The sequence below is a fragment of the Triturus cristatus genome, chromosome 1_1 (assembly GCF_964204655.1).
Source record: "Triturus cristatus chromosome 1_1, aTriCri1.1, whole genome shotgun sequence".
Lineage (NCBI taxonomy): Eukaryota > Metazoa > Chordata > Amphibia > Caudata > Salamandridae > Triturus > Triturus cristatus.
The window spans coordinates 236,381,547-236,401,214 of record NC_140579.1 but is presented as its reverse complement, the minus strand read 5'-3'; the positions used below and the strand labels follow the sequence as shown (position 1 = coordinate 236,401,214).

The following is a 19,668-nucleotide window of genomic DNA, read 5'->3' as shown; positions in this document are numbered from 1 at the left end:
CAGAGCACATATTTGCAATCTGGCAACGTGGACAAGCAGAATGCACGAAGTCAGGAAGACTCAGAACAGCTCTGCAAATGAGTCAGATGTGACTTCACCTTGTTGATCGAAAACCTAAAAAATGTTAGGAGGTTCGCTGTAGTCGGAGGTGGGCTACGACTGACTGTGGCAAGCCCACCTTCAACAGCTAGTCATTGAGGTAGGGGGAAAATGGTATCCCCCAACTTCCGAAGATGTGCTGGGTGACCTTCGAGATCTCTTGTGTTAACACCTGAAGGGCACTGGTAAAGCCAAAGGCACCAAAGCAAACTGAAAATGCTCCTGGTCATCCTTGAACATCAAGTAACATCTGTGGGACTGAAGGAAGGGCACATGAAAGTATGCATCCTGCATACATTTTGCATATGGCTGGGTCCAAACTGAGGTGGCATAGTGGGTGAAAAACAATGGCTTGGGATGTGGCCTGAGCGATCACCAGTGGCTGAGATGAATTCAAGCATTCCATCTATCACTTTGTGATGCTCAAATATCACGGTATGCTCGATGTGGGTCCCGTGCTCATTGTGGCACTGGAATCAAGCTATACCTGGCTGATGAGCCCAAATAAGGGTGAAACTGGTCCAGGGTTGATTGTATTCCGATTCAGAGAGGACCTGGCCTGGCAGTTCGGGTGGAACTGTTTCCATGAGGGGCAGTGTCAAGGCTGATTTGCATATGGCTGGGCCCAAAGTGAGGTGGCATGGTGGGTGAAAAACAATGGATTGGGAAGCAGCCTTGAGCGATCGCCAATAGTTGAGATTAATTTAAGCATTCCATCCATTAGTTTGTTTTTGATGCCTTAAGTATGACGGGTATGCCCAGACGTGGGTCTTTTGCTCACAGTGCCACTGGAATCAAGCTATACCTGGCTGATGAGCCCATAAAAAGACTGGAAACGTTCCTGGGCTGCTTGCATTCTAGAAAGGAGGACCTGGCCTAGCAGTTCAGACTGGACGGTTCCCATGAGGAGCAGGGTCAAGGGTGATTTGCATATGGCTGTTTAAAAAATAATGGTGGATTGGGATGCGGCCTAAAGCGATCGCCAATGGCTGAGATTAATTCAAGCATTCCATCACATTCCTTTTTGATGCCCTGCAGATCCAAGGCAACCATTCAGTCACCCAGATCTATGGCAGACTGAATTTAGGACAGAGAAAGGCATTCAGAAGGAGAAGTTCTAAAATAGAATGATGGTCTCCATCCTTCTCAGGCACAAGGAAATAGCCCCTTTGGCCATAACAGCCTACACCTCTTGTAGCAAGATGGATAGGTACTCTTTCGAAAGCTTCTCTGCTCGACGACCAGGAGGACCCATCTGTCGGATGTAATGGCCTGCCATGCTTGTAGAAAATGTCTGTTCCTACCTCTCACAGGGTGGCTGAGTGCTGCGAAGGGCAAACCTAAGTAGCTTGGAGGCTCATGCCGCAGGGGCTAGGTGGAACAGTGGCCCTGGAGACCTGCACAGTGTCTGCTTGATCTCCTTTCCCAGCCCTGAAACAGAAACCGCGACTGCTGCAGAAGTGACTGGGATTGCCTATATGCCAGCCCTCTAAAGTGGCCTCAAAAAGGTTTGAAACTGTTTAGAAAGATCATTCCATTTGTGCCAGGCTCCTATGTGACAACATTGGTACAGACAATCATTACAAGTTGTCTGGATTATACAAGCACTTGGTTTCTGGCCCTTTCCCGCTTATCCGATACAGTGTGCTTCAGTGATGCAAAACACGTCAGTCAGGCTAATCTTAAGACTTCCCAGATCAGCCAGAATCCCTCATCATTTGACTAGTCTGCACGGGCACTGCATGTTTACCAGTTGCATCCGCATGGAGTCAAATCATCTGCATTATTGCAAAGCGCTCAAAGCATATCTCTTTTGATTGTAATCTAGCTTTCCTCTTTTCTGCCTCTGTTTACAGCCAGTCCACCTTAGGGTACTTGTGCGCTTTATATAATTTAAAAAACACAAATAACATGCTGAGGAAACTGCAAGGCAGGGGTAGAAAGGGCTTAGGAACGTTCTGTGGCTATGCTTTGGTTACAACATTCGAGGGCAGATCAGCCTATTTGCCAAAGGGGCGGAACCCATCAAAAACCATATCCATTAGAGATCCTTGAACGTCCCCAGAAAAGCCAGTGGATCCCATCCATGCATGGCAAAGAGCTCCACACTAGTTCCCACTGCATGCCCCAAGCAGTCAGTAATATTCAGGCTAGCCCTACTGACATATTTTGCTGTATCCTGACCATGCTGTATCCTGACCATCCTTCCTAATTTTAAACAGCGAAACCCAAGTTTTGTCTGGGAACGCCAGTAAAATCTCAATGGCCATGTCCCAGAGGGCATGCATACAATGGCATAACAGGTAGCCTGCACTCACTGACTTGAACACTAAGCTGGTAGAGGAGAACATCTTCTTCCAGAATGCCTCAATCCTTTCCAACTCCCTGTCTAGAGCTGTTGTAGGGAATGTATATGGGTTGGCTTTGCTGGTGGAAGCTTGGACCACCAAACTCTCAGGAGTCAGGTCCTGGGTAAGAAAGGTTGCATCTCCCGGTGGTGGTCTATGGGGCCTGGCGACCTGTATGTTTGCCAGTGGGTAAGAGCATGACTTCGTCCAAGTGTCTATAAAGATGTCAAACGGCTCTTCATTAAATTGACTTTAGGGCTCATATGAGGCTGACCCAGGGTGCAAAACCTCAGTAAGGATATTTGTCTTTATTTCAACTGAAGGTAGCTGCACATCCACAACCTCAGCTGTACGCCTAATCACTACAGCAAAGGATGTCTTCTCCTCCTTTGAGGGTTCAAGGTGTGAAATCAACTGTGAAAACACAAGGAGATAATGGACGGAGCGCTTAAACTTTTCAGACACTCACCCCCAGTCACAGATATGGGTTGAATCCATCATCATTCTTTAGCTCACTTCGAAATCTCAGTTCAGACCCAGCGATATGCAAATCAGTCTGGACCCTGTGCCTCATGGGAACAGTTCAGTCCTAACTGCCAAGCCAGGTCTTCCCTGAACAAGCATCCTGGGACCGGTTTCTGGGTAACACCCTTCATCAGCCAGGTTAGCTTTAATCCAGTGGCAAATCAACTGTGTCAGGGGAGGTATCCAGCCCACTTGCCTCCTGCAAATCCATATAGATATCATCATAGTGTGGGGGTAAATCATCCCCATCCTCACCATTGTTATTGTCATTATTAGGCAGATCACAGGCAAAAACACGATGTAGCCTCTGAAGAGGGCCCAATGGAAGACAAACAGTTTTTTATTAATCAGAGCAAATCGGGACAGGTGCTTTGAAGTGGGTCCTAGGCGCGGACCTCGGTCGAGGTCAAAGTGTATTCGGCTTGAGGTCACACAACGGAAACTGCAAGAGTTCGACCTCTGGCGCAGGCGACGAATGGATCCATGTAGGTGGAGAATGGACAGGAGCTGATCTTGTAGCTGGAGTGGAAGTCGGCACCAGAGTCAGTGCCAAACAGCGAGGTGGGTTCAAGGGGAATGGACTGCGCAGAGGACAAAACCGCTGGTGCTAACCCGACTAGAGATCCTTGCAAACCTGGGAGCCCTAGGCCACGCCAGAGGGAGCTGGGAGAGTGCCAAAAATACCTACGATGGCCTATGGACTTAGAAAGTTAGAGTGCAACAGGACCAATTGGGGGACTGGCTCTGCAATCAGAAGCGAGATTGATTGGCACCTTGATACCCTCCCGACTCTAGACGAAATGTAGAACTCTGACTGCTTTTTAAAAATACTTAACATGAAAGGTATGCTGTTCCCCAAGGCGGACAACGTGGTAGGGGGATTTAAGGAGGGAAGTCCTCCTTCTCGGAACTAGAGTCCTCACACACCCAGCAAGCTAGGTGTCATGCTTCATCATATGGACTTGCTCCTAGTCGGGTCGGAGCTGTAATACCCGACTGGCACCCTTAAAGGGGCTCTTTAGCAGAGATCTTTTTTTCCTGCCATATGGTGCGTGGGTGTGAGGGCCCTAAAGAACAATGTAGATATGGTGCGGGTAAGTGACGTTTGAAAAAGGTTGGATAGTCCACATAAACTCTTTGTTAGGTTGGTAATCCACCTTCTTAAAAGCAAACTGAGTGGCCGCTCTCGGGCTCTATGGTCCAGTGGAGCTCAGCTCATCTCATATAGTGTGGTCAACATGTTTCATGCGTAGTGGTCAATTCTGATCCATTGCATTTCATCAGGACCTAGTGTTTTCATACTATCTACATGTGGTGGTGGTGGGCAATGAGGCTCTTACCTACCACACTTCTTGGATGCGAGCGCGAAGTCCCGCCAATCCTAGAGGTAACCTACACAAAGAGGATGACATGAAAAAACAGTACTCAGTCACTAGATACTTCTATCTAGCAGACAGGTAAAAAAAAAAAAAATACATCCTCATATCAGTTGTCCATTAAGTGATCAAACTTCGATTACAGTCTGACCCCTGGTAAAAAGGCGGGATTTAAAAAATAAGGACTATAATAAGACTGGACTACAATCAAGACTAGAAGAGAGATTAGTGGTAGATAACATTATAAAGCATTCCCTACCAGTATGCATCTGTTCTTGGCATGTAGAGCTGCAGATCTACACACTATGCATAGATCGCCATTTGGTGTTGGGCCCAAAGGTTTGCACTTGTTTTTGTCTTGGAAAGTCTTTGGAAGTCTCGAGGTATGTGCCTCCTCCTGTTGCAGGGATTCTGCTTATGCACAGAACTATGTGCAGGAAACCAGGACCTCAGAGAATTGTGGTGTACCAGAAACTCCCCTCAGAACCAAGAACCCCTATCCGACTAGCTTAGTGTCCCATTCGTTATCCGAGATTTAGCTCAGCGGTCCCAAAGTATAGACAACCCAGAACAAGCGACTTAGATACTCTCAGGAGTGGTGGGAATCCGAAATACCCGTTGGTAGCTATATATCAGTCCACAACAGAATAACAAAGACACTGTAAAGTTTAAAGAGTTTATTTTATAAACCTCGCGTCCTAAGATGCAGTACTTTGGCTAACACAAGCAGACAAATGGTTAGGATCAGCACCATCAGCATTGTTACAATACCCTAGAAAATGAAAGGAGCAATCATAATAATAATGACAGTGGAAAGCGACCACCCTCCTTTATCTAGCAACTAATAAGGTATTATTAGACTAATAGAAGGTCTCTTAGGCTTGCATGGGGGACCCCATACCTTATATATCAACGTAGTGGAATCACATCACAGGATCAGCTAGGCTCTCTCCTGCAACAGCTCTTCGTTTCGAATGTAACAGAAAACATGCTGCTCTGCAATATTAAAGGACTCGTCTTTCAGGCATTGGCAGCTGTATGTATGTTATGGCTAAGAAGTGGTACGATCAACCTGAACACAACAACCTGCACCGTCTAGTGACCCAGACTCGTTCTTTACACGGTGTACAGACCAAGGTCACTGCTCACTGTTAAGGATGATAAACAGACGGTTCTCATGTGAAGCAAAGCCGAGTCAGCAGTTCTCGAATGAATAACATGTAACAACAGTGTCGCGTGCAAAAGCAGCAGAAGCGGCAAGCTGGCTTTCTAACAGCCGACGAGGTTATGCTAACTTAGCTTTGTACATAGGGAGTGGTTAACCCATACTACACCCCCCCTTGATCGGACTACTAACCACTAGGGGCGCACTTAGCAAGAACGCAGAGTTCAAGTTAGAAAGAACGAAACCAAGGGCATGAACTATAAGCCCATATAAGGTAAGTGTAAGTTCGAAAAGGAGATTTAAAAAGTCATACACCGAAAAATGATGTCGTCAGGGGAAAAAAACATGAAAAAATGGGGAAAAATTGACATCATTGGATGCCCTATGAGTTGACCAAGATAAAGAGTCAATCCATCAAGGTATAGGCACAATAAGTTGCAACAGCCTCCAAGAGGAAATCAGTGGAGCGTTCCGCAAAATTATCCGCTATCCAATCCAGTAAGGGAAAGGAACACACGTGTTCACTCACAATCGGAGCTTCCAGCACCACACGGGGACAACAGGAAGGTTCCTCGATATAACTTCGTTCCAGCAAGTCAATCGCAGCCTCTTCAATGGCCCAATTTCCAAGAACTCCATGTGCCGCACCCAAGGCCATAAACCCGACACCACAACATTCAAACTCATGAGCCGTTAAGGGGCCCATTAGTTGACCAAAATCCGGTACAGGTGACACCGAGTTTGACAGGCATAAATCCAGAGCCCACTGGAATGGACAATCCAGGCAGTGAAAGACTGGTTGCACACAAGTAAAGAAGGGAAACCGGAAGGACAATCCATACACGACACTTAAAGTTGCGAGGGGCAACGTACCATAGTATTAAAGCATCCGGTTACGCAGATGTAACAGCCGGGGCATGTTGTCTCGGTACGCAAGTTGCGCATCCATTGCGTAGCACGCAAACCAAAAGGAGTATTCCAGCTATAATGGCGAGAAGCAAAGGAAGACCTCCGAAGACGCTGGAAAAAATAGAATGAAAAAATGCGGGAATCACACCAAAAATAGTTTGAAAGGAGGTCACGAGGCCGGAGCCCACAAGTTTAAAAAAATGTACTATGCCGGTCGTAGACGAGGCATTAAAGATAGTCTGTATCAATGTTCCAAAATGGAAGGGGAGGTCAGTATTCAAAAGCGCCTGCACCTCCGTGCGGGTGTTTGCCACGTGAAGAAGAAAGGTTTCACGGGATGAAGTCAAAGCGACCTCCCTTTGAGACAAAAGAGCCCTTATTCTGCTCATCTGGTTGAACTCTGCGCTCAAGGTTGGAATCGAAGGCCAGATAGAAACATCGAGCCGTCCATGCGGGGGCGGGAAAAGGACATTATTACAGCAAACAGCACGCTGTGAAACAGTGACTATGTATGGTATGCCCTTTAGCATCCCACAGCAATTCTCATTATTTAAAAGCAAATAACTACCGTTAGCAAGCAGTGTGAATGAAGGTGTTATAACCGGCACCGGTACACCTTTCAGGACACAAGCCAAATTAGGAGCGTGTACATTGCATGCACCATGTAATTGTATGTGTCTACACACTACAGAATGATCAGGAGCAGAAGTGCATTCCTCACCCTTCAGATAAGCCTCAGTGCCCTCCCGCATGCATCTATACGTGAACGGGAGCGACCAAACTTCGTGCAGGAACGCACTACCAAGTTGTTCATATCTGCCAAGAGCATAATGTTTCATGCACGAACTAAACTTAAAAAGCAAAAAAGGTAAAGTGATCACTCCGTGGATAAGCCACACGGCCGAATTTAACCCAGCAATAGAGAATGGCAATGGTTCTAATTCCTCAATGTGCAGTAATGAATAAGTAGCATCCTTCATAGACATAAACTGTTGTTTCGCAGTTAAATTAAAAGGGAGGAACAAAGATGAAACATTCATGTAATCCCATGGGACCTTCCCTGCCTTTAACGTTTGCAAAGTCCATGCAAACTGCATAACAGAACGCAACTTATTCTGGCCATGATACAATACAGACAAATCATCCTGCACAATGTCTACGACAGATGAAACAATATTATCTAAAGTGTAAATTCTAGAAGACAAGGTATTTATACTATTATCAATCACAGCCAACACTTTTTCCATATTGGCCTGATCAATAGCACGTAATCTGGACGCAGCCTCAATTTGCGACATTTTCCAAACTTCGTTGTAAATAGCATATACCCATCTTTTGGACCTGCCTATTGCAGGACCTTTAATAAAATCATTCAGATCAATTTTGTCGTTTAAACGTGACAATTGAAGTTTAACAGACGCTAATGTGGAATGTTGCAGCCACGACTGGCATAACTTACCCACAGAGTAGGTAGTGACAGTGTGTGATGATTCAAAACTAGGATCTACCCTGACTTGAGTGTACCCAGGTGCCAAGGCTAAAAATCGACGTTGACAGGAATCTGAACCAGTTTGCCATACCAACCACCCTTCAGGATTAAACGCTGAAACATTAAAGGTGGTGTTGGAAATGAGGGACTGCAACCTATTAAGGGGAAGATCTGTGTAATTACTAGGCCTGGGCGAAGCACTACGCTACGCTCGCGTAGTTTGCGCTACTTCGCACTACGCGAACTGCACGTAGCATAGTGCGAACATGCGTAGCGTAGTGTTGCGTAGTGCTGCGGTCATTTTTTGCTTGCTCGCGGTCCTCAACGTCAAGTTGGCGACCGCGAGCAAGCAAAATGACATCCTGGCGAGACTTTTTCCTTGTTCGCGATCGCGAGCATGGAAAATAAACCTCCCGGCGAGATTCCCAACGCGAGAAGGTCAGGTTTCTCATTGCGAGGGGTCGCGTATGCTCGCGACCACTCGCGATGAGAAACTACCAGTTCGCGTTGAGAAAGCTGCAGCTCGAGTAAAAATCTACTCGAGCAGCAGAAAACTACAGCTCGCACTGTGCAAGATGCCATTTTCAATGATTGCACAGTGCCGGTTGCTTGTCCGCACTGTGCAATCATTGAAAACAACATCTTGCACAGTGCGAACATGTTACTTCGCAGTTCGCGAAGTGCTACGCGTAGCTCGCGTAGTGCGAACTTCACTTTGCGTAGCTTCGCGAAGTGCTACTTCGCGAACTACGCCCACCCTTAGTAATTACCCCAGCCGGGATAAGCACCCAGATCCGGGATCATGGGGGAATTCAATTTTTAAGACGTTGCCAAACCAAAACAGGTTGTCTGAAAAATAGATGAATTCAAAAACAAAATGTGGTTTGGGATAAGACAGGCGCGATGCAAAACTTCTGTTCCCTGAACCTTCCATGGTTTAGTACCGCAAACCGATTTAAGATCGATAGTAGCTTTCCATAGCTCATAGCCTCCGATAGCCAATTCCTCCATAAAGGACTTGGAATATAATAATTTGGTATGTGTCAACCTAACCTTAGAGGCGGTCTCAGCCGCCACTTTAAAATAAAAGGTCGGTCTGTTTAGACACACTAAAATCCAAAAAATATGTGAACTTGTTCACTAATGTGGCAGAACTGCCATGATAAGGGGCCGGACAGTGTTCCCATTGTGTGTAATTAACAAAATTACGAAAGGTATTTGCTCTGTGTAGGAAATGTGTGCCATAATGTTGATAACAAAATTGTTCACCATAATTAGCAGAATTTAAATACAAATCTTCAGCATCAAATGCAGCATAATATTTTAGATCCGAAAATAGTGCTTCTATTGCCTGTACATCCCAATCAGATCGGATATTCTGTTTAACTACATCACCCATAGAAACACGAAATACATTAGGCACATTAATCACTTCGGTAGGTCCATGAATTTGAAATTTAACAGCATCCCAAGCGATCCCATCACGCACAGGCCAGGCAGTTATGTTCACAAAAGTCTGGTCCCTTTTCATAATGTGTGATGAGGAATGGGGGGCCAAAGTTCCATCAATTAATCCAATCGTAGATCTTTCAGTCAGGTAGTGTCCATTGATAAGTTTAAAAAACACTACCAAAAAGCCAATTGTCATGAACAAAAAAATACATATTAGCACCAGCCAGATGTAAGTCCATGGTGCCACTAAAAAATGTCTCTTGAACCAGGCAAAAAATATAGAAATTTTGGAAGGGGCAGTGGAAGTCATTGATTCAGTGTCAAAGGAAGAACGTGACTGGTTAATCGCTGTCGAATGTAACAGAGGCAACGGGACACCTGCAGGATAAGCATACTCAGGATCATCAGGCAAACCACCAGCAGTAGGCGGCATAGAAGGGGCGGTAACTGCATGCATCTCAACAGCAACCTCAGGCTCGATGTTCGAGGGCGGCATCACAACAGAATTTCGCAGAATGGAAGGGCAAGAAACTGAAGGTGTCATACTATGGAGAATCGGCCACCCGCTGTAGCTTGACATTGTCAATCGAGATGTACCTGTTATCCTTGCGACCAGGAAGTGGAGGTAAAATAACTGTACGTGTACCCTGGACTCCAAGCACCGGGACTGGTGCACGATAAGAGGGGCCAAACTCTTTCTTGTTCTCCACCTTCTCACGGACCAGGTCACCAACTCGAGGTAGCCAGCCGACTACCGGAATCTGGAGCTCAGCTTCGCATGTAGAGGGTACGTGTTCCTTTGCTAGAGTGTCTCTGGCTTCTTGAAGATTCTGCAATACAGCACAGTGATCATCTAGGTCAAAAGGCGCGGCAGCCGCCGCCATATCTAGACCCTCAAGGTCCGGAACAAACATTCGTACTCCAAAGAGCATCATGTATGGGGTCCGCCCACCCAGAGACCTTCTAGGGAGATTATTAAGTGCACGTTGCACGTCATACAAGTGGGTCAGCCAGCTTCGGCCTGTACCTAAAACCCTTGCTGTCAAAGATTGCTTTAGGTCACGGTTCATTCGCTCCACAACACTATTGCCCTCAGGCCGGTATAGAGACCAAAATTTGACTTGGACGCCCAAACTTCTCATGGCTTCATTGTAAGCCCTAGAGGCAAACGCAGGGCCCTGGTCAGAATGAAGGGTACCACATGCAAAACTTCCAATAAAGACACGCAAATCCTTGATGACCGTCCGGGCATCAGTACTCCTTTGCGGCCACACCCACAGAAAACGTGTGCACAAATCCACTGCAACCAAGATGTACTTGTACGCAGTATCAGAGGAAAAAGGACCGCAGTGATCTAAATAAACACACGCAAGTGGTTGATTAGATATAAACAGCTGCGTTTGTGGTGGACGTGCGACAGAAGAAGGTTTAATCTGCTGGCAAATGTCACATAAAAGGAAATAAGCTTGCGCTTGTTTGTACAAACCGTACCACCAGTAACGTTGCTGCAAAAGAGATACAGTCGCTGAAACGCCGGCATGCGCAGACGCAACACCTTCGTGGGCAGCTGTAATCAGAGATGGTCTGCAGTCCGCGTTGGGAATCCATCTGTCACCAACGTCGTTAATCCTCACTAACGGGACGTTATCAGGACTTAAACGATAATGGTAGCGAGAAGGGAATCCTTTCGGAAAGCCCGTCCCAGTCTCGGACGCAGCAATAGCTGCCAAGATGTCATCATCAATCCTAGTTTTGGATCTTGTAACTGCTGCTACTAAATCTGTCGCCACTGCGGTTTTTGCTGCCTCGTCAGCCAAACTGTTACCGACAGAGTGTGAATTACATTCACGAGGGGCAAACCTTCTTTAAGTTCTGCCACTCGAACCCAAAGCGTTTTGTGCTTTACTGTGCTACCTTTCGAATCACGAAAGTCATTGTGACTCCAAAAGTGTAGATTCTCGTTGTATGATGGAACACAATAGTACGAGTCACTCACTATAAGAGTGGTGACTCGAGGATCAGCAAACTCCAGTGCAAGCACCAGAGCTTTCAGTTCTGCTAACTGCACGGTACAATCACCCAATGACTGCGTATGCACGACATCAGACTGGAACTCACCGTTCACGAAAGTACCCACCACAATTGCGCAGGCCGCTGAATAGGCATGCTTTGATCCAGTTGCGGGTTGCGCAGACCCATCAGTGTAAATGACACTATGGTATTCCTCGAGCGGGCGCAAAGTCAGAGGAGCCGGATGAACAAATTCATACTCCAAGAACTCCTGTGTCTGTAATGCCGCGTCAAAGATATATGTGACGTCAGGCGAGGTCAAGGAGGTTGCCCATTGTATCCACATTGGATGCAAAGCCTTAGAATTTGGTACACTGGCTTAAGTGACCGCCTCAAGGGCAGGGTACGGTGTTACCACCAGCATGTGCTTCCCCTGTGATAGCGCTCGCTCTTTCAGGATCGCCATCTGAACTGCTGTCAGTACTTTTTCGACAGCGGAAAAGCGCAGCTCAGCCGAAGTGTACAAATGAGATTTGTATGCAATGGGGACGGTGTCGCCCTCATTGAACGTCAAGTAGGTGAAACCCACTGCACCCGGTACGATTCTAATGACCAGGTTAGTGTGGTTATCACGAGTTTGTAAGAATTTTGAAGCAAGAAGATCAGACTGCAAAGATTGCAATGCAGCCGAATGCTCAGGCAGCCAGCAAGATTTGGTAAAAGTAGGTTGTACCAAGGCATAAAGCGACTTGATAGGCTGGGCATAATCAGGAATGTAGGTACGACCGAAATTCAGAAAACCCAGCAAAGATTGTAATTTCTTCAGTGTCGTAGGAGTACTAAGGCGTGCACATTTCTCAAGGAACTGCGGAGCCAAGCCTCGACCCTCATGATTGAGTTCGTACCCCAAGAACAACACTATGAACTCGGCAATGTGGGACTTCGCAAAGTTGAACTTGTAACCGAAGTCAGCAAACATAGTGATTATGTTATCCACGCGAGCAAGGTGTGGAAGCAACTCGTCGTCCGTGAGGTAGATGTCATCTACATACGAATATGCTTCCGGGTCAATCATTTCCAAGAGAGAGACCACACGAGCAGCAAAGATCCCGGGGCTATTTTTATAGCCCATCGGGAGACTTTTGAACTTCTTTTGTTTGCCACCCGAGGTAAACGCCGTCCACTCATAGCTGTGAGGGGACAGATTATGGCTGTAAAAGCCATTTGAGATGTCAAGTGTGGTTTTAAACCGTTTTCTCACTAGACTGTCGACGAGAGCCGAACTATGAGTATTTTGTACCGCACATGTCCGGCAGTGTGAATTTAAGTGCCGGTAATCCAAAACCAGGTGGTACGATCCGTCAGGCTTCGTCACAGTGAATAAAGGATTATTCATGGGTGACACACATGTTTCAATTACTCCCTGATATTCTAATTGTTCAAGGATGGACGAGACGTGAGATCGAGCCTCGCGACGCATGGGGTATTGGGGCTGTGGCTCCGACCGCAACGGGATCGTATGATTGGGAGAAAATTTGTCCCAGCCCACCTGTGTACGGTACAACGCAGGTGCGAGCACCTGCGCCCACTCCCCGGCTAACCTGTTAGAATGTTCCAGTGGCACTGTGTGCCCAAAGGACGGGAGGATCACTACCTCCCCTCTAGGAGCCTCTAAAACGAAAGCCGGGGGCCAATCTGCCTCCGCCAAAAGAATATCATAGGTGGAGGTTAGATTATCCCAAAACACCACTTTAATTTTACGTTGTATGTCACCCTAAATTAAAAGGACAATTTCAAACATCCGTTCAGGGGAGCTACGCGAGTATCAGCAGTTTCAACACTTACAAATGTATCAGTTGCTGTCGCCGCCAGAAATGGACGCAGCGCCTGTCGCACTACTGTAACTTGCGACGCGCTGTCTAGCAGCGTTGGTGCCCATGTCTGGTTCAGAAGCTGTCTCCGTACCATCTGAGGCATATCTCGCAGTCTGAGCAGCAACTTTTTTCTTCTGAAACGGGGGTCGTTGACGTGCAGATTTGTCCTGCTTGCCTTTACCGTCAGTCTGACGGGGCTGCTCACGACCTTGAGCACCCCTTCCCTTCCCACGATCTCCGCCACCGGATTGAAAAGCCGATGTTTCCTGTGAAGAACGAGGAGAGCGTTGTTCAGGAACCTGAAATCTATCAGGTGACTTAATATTAGCACGATCGCGCAAATCATAAGTGCGTTCACTTTGTATCTGCACCGGCGACGCAGAACGAGACCTCCGTTTCTCTTGCTGCTTCCCTTGTTTTTTGGCTCGCCAACTTTGTTTTGGAAAGTTGGGCTTCTCGTCTTTGGTAGACGAACTCAGTTCAGTTCAGTTCATGAAGCTTTATTCGGTTCATAACATGTAATGACCATAAAAGCACACGGCAAAATGCAGAAATACAAAAAATACGGACGAAATAGAAACACATTTAAAAAGTCATACTTCTCCTGTAATAAATAGATTTACAGATAAAACTGGCAGTATAAAAACATATATCTGGAGAGTTCATATTAAAAAGCAACCTCATTGCATCTTCCATATTAGAAATACCATATTTTAAAAACATGGGTTTTAAAAATGTAATCCTTACATTCAAGAAAAGAGTGCAGATAAGCATAAAGTGCATGCTGCTTTGTTTTGAATGACCATCGCACGGGCAAGGGCCGACAGGGTACCTTTTTTGTTGGGGGAAGGCCACCAAGACATGTACCATTCCTAACCTTAATCTGGTTAAGACAAATCTGTGAGCTGGTCGGGTTACCATGTTCAGATACTGCTGGAAACCCTCGCTTACAGTGTATTTGTTATAAAGTTAAACAGTAGTGAGGGGACCAGTCCCAGCTAACGTTTTTGGGTTCTAAACAACATAAAAGATTTTTTCATATCATGTTTGACAAGAACTCGGTTCAACCCGAAAATAGCCTGGTAACTCTCAACAACATACTTGAGCCATGGGATTTTCATACAATTATCTAATTTGAGGCAATCTCACTTTAGGCTGCTGCACCACAGTAGGAATGATCACGGCGGGTTTCACACCCAAGGCGCTACGACCCACCATTCTGTAGGCTTTCGCTATAATTTTAGCGAATTCCTTTGGCCTGTCACCCGGATCCACAAGTGCCAACATATTGCACACTTGGAATTGCATGGCATCTCCTTTGAGGTTGCCCATAACCATGGAACAAACCACATCGAAGCTGTCGACAATTCTCATTCCCAACTCAATTGCTGCCTCTGCACCATGATTGTCTTGGACCTTCTTGATGACCGAGGGCAGTACAGACATAGACGGAGTGCCGTAGCACTTCGCATAGGTCGCAGCAAAGACCTTGCCCCAATTGTCACAGTCGACAATATCCAGGACCAGATCCTTCGGCAAAGTAATAGTGAGTATCCTGTGTTTATCCACAGGAGAAGTATGGGGAAACACGGCTTCTAATTGATCAAATTTTTCAGCAAGCCAGTAAGGAAATGTATCCCTATTTTGGGGGCGCTTGCCGACAACCGCATTAACCATAACAGGACTGATGACCACCGCGTGATGGTCAGTCGTGTGGCCCGCAACTGCAGGTGCCCCCACCTGTACATTGCGAGACACGTACTGCACTAACGCCCTATGGACCGTAATCAGGGCAGTGTGTAGCACTCGTAACTCCGCCACCGCCACAGTCCTGTAGCGGGGATGGGGTGTATAACCGGCCAGCACCGGCCATGTGGCCCCTGCAATAGACAACGGGCCCATTCTCGCCGGTACTACCGCATGGGGAAGGGCGCCATTAAACCAAATAGTATGCTGCCAGGCAGTGAGAGGAATTTCAAGTGTCCGATATGGGGCATAGGCTGCAGGCACCGCTGTGTGAGTATATTTGTGGAACAAATTGTCATTTGCATCCACCTTCTCAAACGTCACCCAAGAGTAAAACAACTCATTTGGGAACGCCGCATCAGCTCCTACCACAAAAATTACAGCCAACCCATCATCAGGAACCCCATAGACCCGTAAATGTGCGATCAGGGGAACCCGACTATGCGCGGCAACGTTGACCGCCATCGGGACACACAGAAGAACAACAAGCTCTACTGTAGCACTGGGGTTCAGAAAAAAGAAAACCTTTTTAATTAACAAGCTTGAAAGAACCTTTAGTCGAAACCTAGGTAGGTTAAGCCGTCACTCCCGTTGTCCGGAAACTAGAGTGAGGGCGTTGTGGACTAATAAAAGCACTACTAAGGCGTTTCAGATCAAAAGACCAAACGTTAGGTGCGCCATGTTGCAGGGATTCTGCTTATGCACAGAACTATGCGCAGGAAACCAGGACCTCAGAGAATTGTGGTGTACCAGAAACTCCCCTCAGAACCAAGAACCCCTATCCGACTAGCTTAGTGTCCCATTCGTTATCCGAGATTTAGCTTGGCGGTCCCAATGTATAGACAACCCAGAACAGGCGACTTAGATACTCTCAGGAGTGGTGGGAATCCGAAATACCCGTTGGTAGCTATATATCAGTCCACAACAGAATAACAAAGACACGGTAAAGTTTAAAGAGTTTATTTTATAAACCTCGCGCCCTAAGATGCAGTACTTTGGCTAACACAAGCAGACAAATGGTTAGGATCAGCACCATCAGCATTGTTACAATACCATAGAAAATGAAAGGAGCAATCATAATAATAATGACAGTGGAAAGCGACCACCCTCCTTTATCTAACAACTAATAAGTTATTATTAGACTAATAGAAGGTCTCTTAGGCTTGCATGGGGGACCCCATACCTTATAGATCAGCTTAGTGGAATCACATCACAGGATCAGCTAGGCTCTCTCCTGCAACAGCTCTTCGTTTCGAATGTAACAGAAAACATGCTGCTCTGCAATATTAAAGGACTCGTCTTTCAGGCATTGGCAGCTGTATGTATGTTATGGCTAAGAAGTGGTACGATCAACCTTAACACAACAACCTGCACCGTCTAGTGACCCAGACTCGTTCTTTACACGGTGTACAGACCAAGGTCATACTCACTTATTCTTTTGAGTCCCTCCATAAAGGCCTTTATGACAGGTACTCTGAAAAGTGAAAGATGTTATCTATTTTGTAGATATGCTGCTAGATGTGTAGGCTAAGTTGCATCTTTGGAGGTGTAGTAAGTAGCCTATGATGTGTTGGATAGACACATCTAGGGGATCAGTTTTGTTGTTATGACAGGATATTACAAATCATTTCCACTTGGCTGCATAGCATGCTCTAGTGGTAGGCCGTCTAGCTTCTTTAATGACGTTCATACAGTCAGGAGGAAGGTTAAGGTAACCGAATTCTAGGATTTCAGGAGCCAGATCGCTAGGTTGAGCTGAGCTGGGTCTGGGTACTTTGAATTGATAGTGCTGACCGTCCACTACGAATCTGAGATATTTTCTGTGAGCGCTGTGAATGGGAATGTGGAAATAGGCATCCTTGAGGTCTAGGGTAGCAAGGAAATCGCCGTGTGAAAGCAGAGGAAGGACCTGCTGAAGTGTGACCATGTGGAAATGGTCTGAGTGTATGTATAGGTTTAGGGGTCTGAGGTCTAAAATAGGTATTAGAGAGCCGTCCTTTTTTGGTATGAGAAAATAGAGGGAGTAAACTCCCTTGTTTTGTTGGTGCAGGGGAACTGGTTCTATTGCACTTTTTTGTAGGAGGGAGATTACCTCCTGCTTTAGCAGTAACAGATGTTCTTGTGACATTGGACGCTGTTTGGGTGGTATGATTGGGGGGGTAGATGTTAGTTCAAGACAGTAGTCTGATTGAATTATCTTTTGCACCCACCTGTCTGAAGTGATGTTTGCCCAGGCAGGGAGGAATTGATGGAGTCTTCCCCCGACTGGAGTGAAATGGTCTGGGGGAAGTGGAGGAAAGTCATGGGGTGGAGGCAGAGCGGGAGGAGTTGTTTTTCCCACTGCCTTTGCTGTTGTTCCCCCTGTAGCCACCCCTTTGGTAACAGGTAGTAAAGGTGGACTGGGTGAGAGCCTTGTAAGAAGTGGAGGGGCTATCAGAGGAGTAGCCTCTGTGGGTGCTTCTGAAGGATGAGCGACGAAAGGACCGTCTGCAAGGCTCCGATAGATTTGGCTGTGTCTGTATCCTTTTTCATTTTCTCAAGTGATACTTCCACATTGGGGCCAAATAGGTGTTGCTCATCGAATAGCTGATTGAGTATGGCACTCTGGACTTCAGGTTTAAAACCTGAGATGCGTAACCAGGCATGCCTACGCAAAAGGACACTGGTGTTTATGGCCCTTGAGGCGGTATCTGCCACATCTAAGGCACAACAGATGGAGGTATTAGTGATGGTTTTACCTTCCTGTATGAGTTAATTGGCCCCGTTTTTATACCTGTCACGGAGGTGCTGCATTATGGACTCAAGTTCATCATAATGTGCCCTGTCATACCTGGCTAACAGCGCTTGGGTATTAGCAATGCGCCATATATTTGCTGCCTGTGATGCTGTGCGTTTGCCAGAGGTGTCCTGGAGTTTAGATTCCTTATCTGGTGGGGGTGCGTCATCTGATGTTTGGGAATTGGCTCTCTTCCTTGCATTAGAGACTACCAAGGAGTCTAGAGGTGCGGGGCCTTTAATGTATGCTGGATCAGTAGGAGCCGCCTTATACTTTTTTTCTATTCTCGGGTTGATGACTCGAGCCCTGACTGGGTCTTTAAAGATCTCTGGTGCATGCTTAATGACCCCTTTAAGCATAGGTAAAATTGAGGTGGATCTTTGTGTGGTGTCGAAAGTGTCCATGAGAAAATCTTCCTCTACTGGGTCTGTATGAAGGGCAACCCCGTGGTACTGGGCAGCTCTGTGAAGGAGCTGGTTAAAGTCGATATTGTCCTCTGGAGGGGAAGGCCTGGAGGGATAGATGTCATCTTGTGGGGTGTAAGGGACATCTGGGACACTGTAATCATCCCAGGGGTCTGGGGAGCCAGTAGGGGTAGGGTCCCCTAGGGGTTGATCGTCCGCACCTCCCCCTGCATCATCATCGGAGGTGTTATCATCATCTACTGGGGTAGGTGATGGTGTAGGAGAGCGGTGTGGTGCGGGAGGAGGAGGAATAGGAGAAGGGATCCTTAATGGAGAGGTAGCAAAGTCTCTCTTTTTCGGTGGTGGTGCCGGTGCTGGGCCTTTTCTTGATGCTAAGCATTAAATGATCAGTCTTTGGATCCTTCACTAGAGTCTTTTGGGTAGGATCTGGACGAAACAGTTCTTCTGTGGGAGGCTGATCCTTCGGAGTCGACGGCTTCGGTGCCGTAAGCTTTTTCGGCGCTGGTAGCGGTTCTAGGTTTGGAACCGTGCAGTTTTGCAGTGTCTTAGTCCGATGGAACCGGTTGTTGTTTTTTCGGTTCCGCGGTCTTTGGCTTCGAAGGATGGGAGTTGGGGCTCTTTGGTGGGTGTTTTTTGGTCGGCTCCGAGGGTGTTGTCGCTGCCGAGGAACCAGTGCTAGCCTTCGACGCCGAGTGCTTAGATGTCGAAGCAGCGGTCGGCGTGGATGAGGAAGAGGAAGTCTTCTTTTTCGGTGCCGAAGTATGTTTTTCTAACCAAGGGACAAGGAAACCCTACTCACATAGAGCCTGGGTATTGATTTGTTGAAAGGAGAGAATGGCTCGTGTGGGTTAATAATCAGTGATATAATATACGTCACAAAATAGCAATCAAAAAAAGGGTTAAACGTGACGTCAGAAAGAAAAGTTGACCATACACATTGGAATTTTGGTAGAAAACATTTTATATTTATAATGAAAAAGTTTGTTGAAAATTAAAAACAATCTCACAATACATAATCAAAACAAATAACAGTCTTAGTACATAATTATGAAGGGTGTCCCAGTGAAACCAATAATTAAACCTTAACAAAAGAAAATAAAGTGCAACATAAAAAGGTTTCAATTAGTCATTACAAAGGCGATCATAAAAGATGAAAAAATATAATTATCAACACTTGGTCATTGTAAGTGTCAGAAAATGATTCGCCTTTCTCGTCAACGGCGTTTCGTCCCTGTTTGAAATAAAGGGTCTCTTCAGGACAATCTAGTGTAGGGACACCTGATCGGCAAAGGTATTGTTTAACGTAAATATGTGTAGTGTCACCGTGCTCAATGTGAAAAAGAATAACTCACAGGGCGCCCGGCCGGGTGCCCTATGAGAGACGACTCAGGAGGAAGCAGATGCCCAATGGTTGTTTATCCTATGCTTGTGAAATAATAATGGAATCCTAGCGTAAGAATCAGTTTGTTTGCGG

The 19,668-nt window shown here is 46.4% G+C and overlaps 1 protein-coding gene across 19 annotated transcripts in view; it reads right to left on the bottom strand.

The window, feature by feature from the left end:
- The window catches only part of LOC146870056 (retinoblastoma-binding protein 5), a 529,113-nt gene that overhangs the window by 145,075 nt on the left and 364,370 nt on the right, over positions 1 to 19,668 (bottom strand). For 4 of the 19 annotated variants that reach the window (XR_014968878.1, XR_014968858.1, XM_085627120.1 and 1 more), the window contains one exon: positions 4,317 to 4,364. The exons of 12 other annotated variants lie outside the window; for them this stretch is intronic. Coding sequence is in view for 4 of the 7 variants with exons in the window: in XM_085627120.1 (XP_085483246.1) it covers positions 4,354 to 4,364 (11 nt within the window). In the remaining 3 variants the exon portion in view is untranslated. Of the gene's footprint in view, positions 1 to 4,312; positions 4,365 to 19,668 lie in introns of all 19 variants that reach the window. 3 more of the 19 variants (XR_014968866.1, XM_085627047.1, XM_085627282.1) reach the window with 1 other exon arrangement.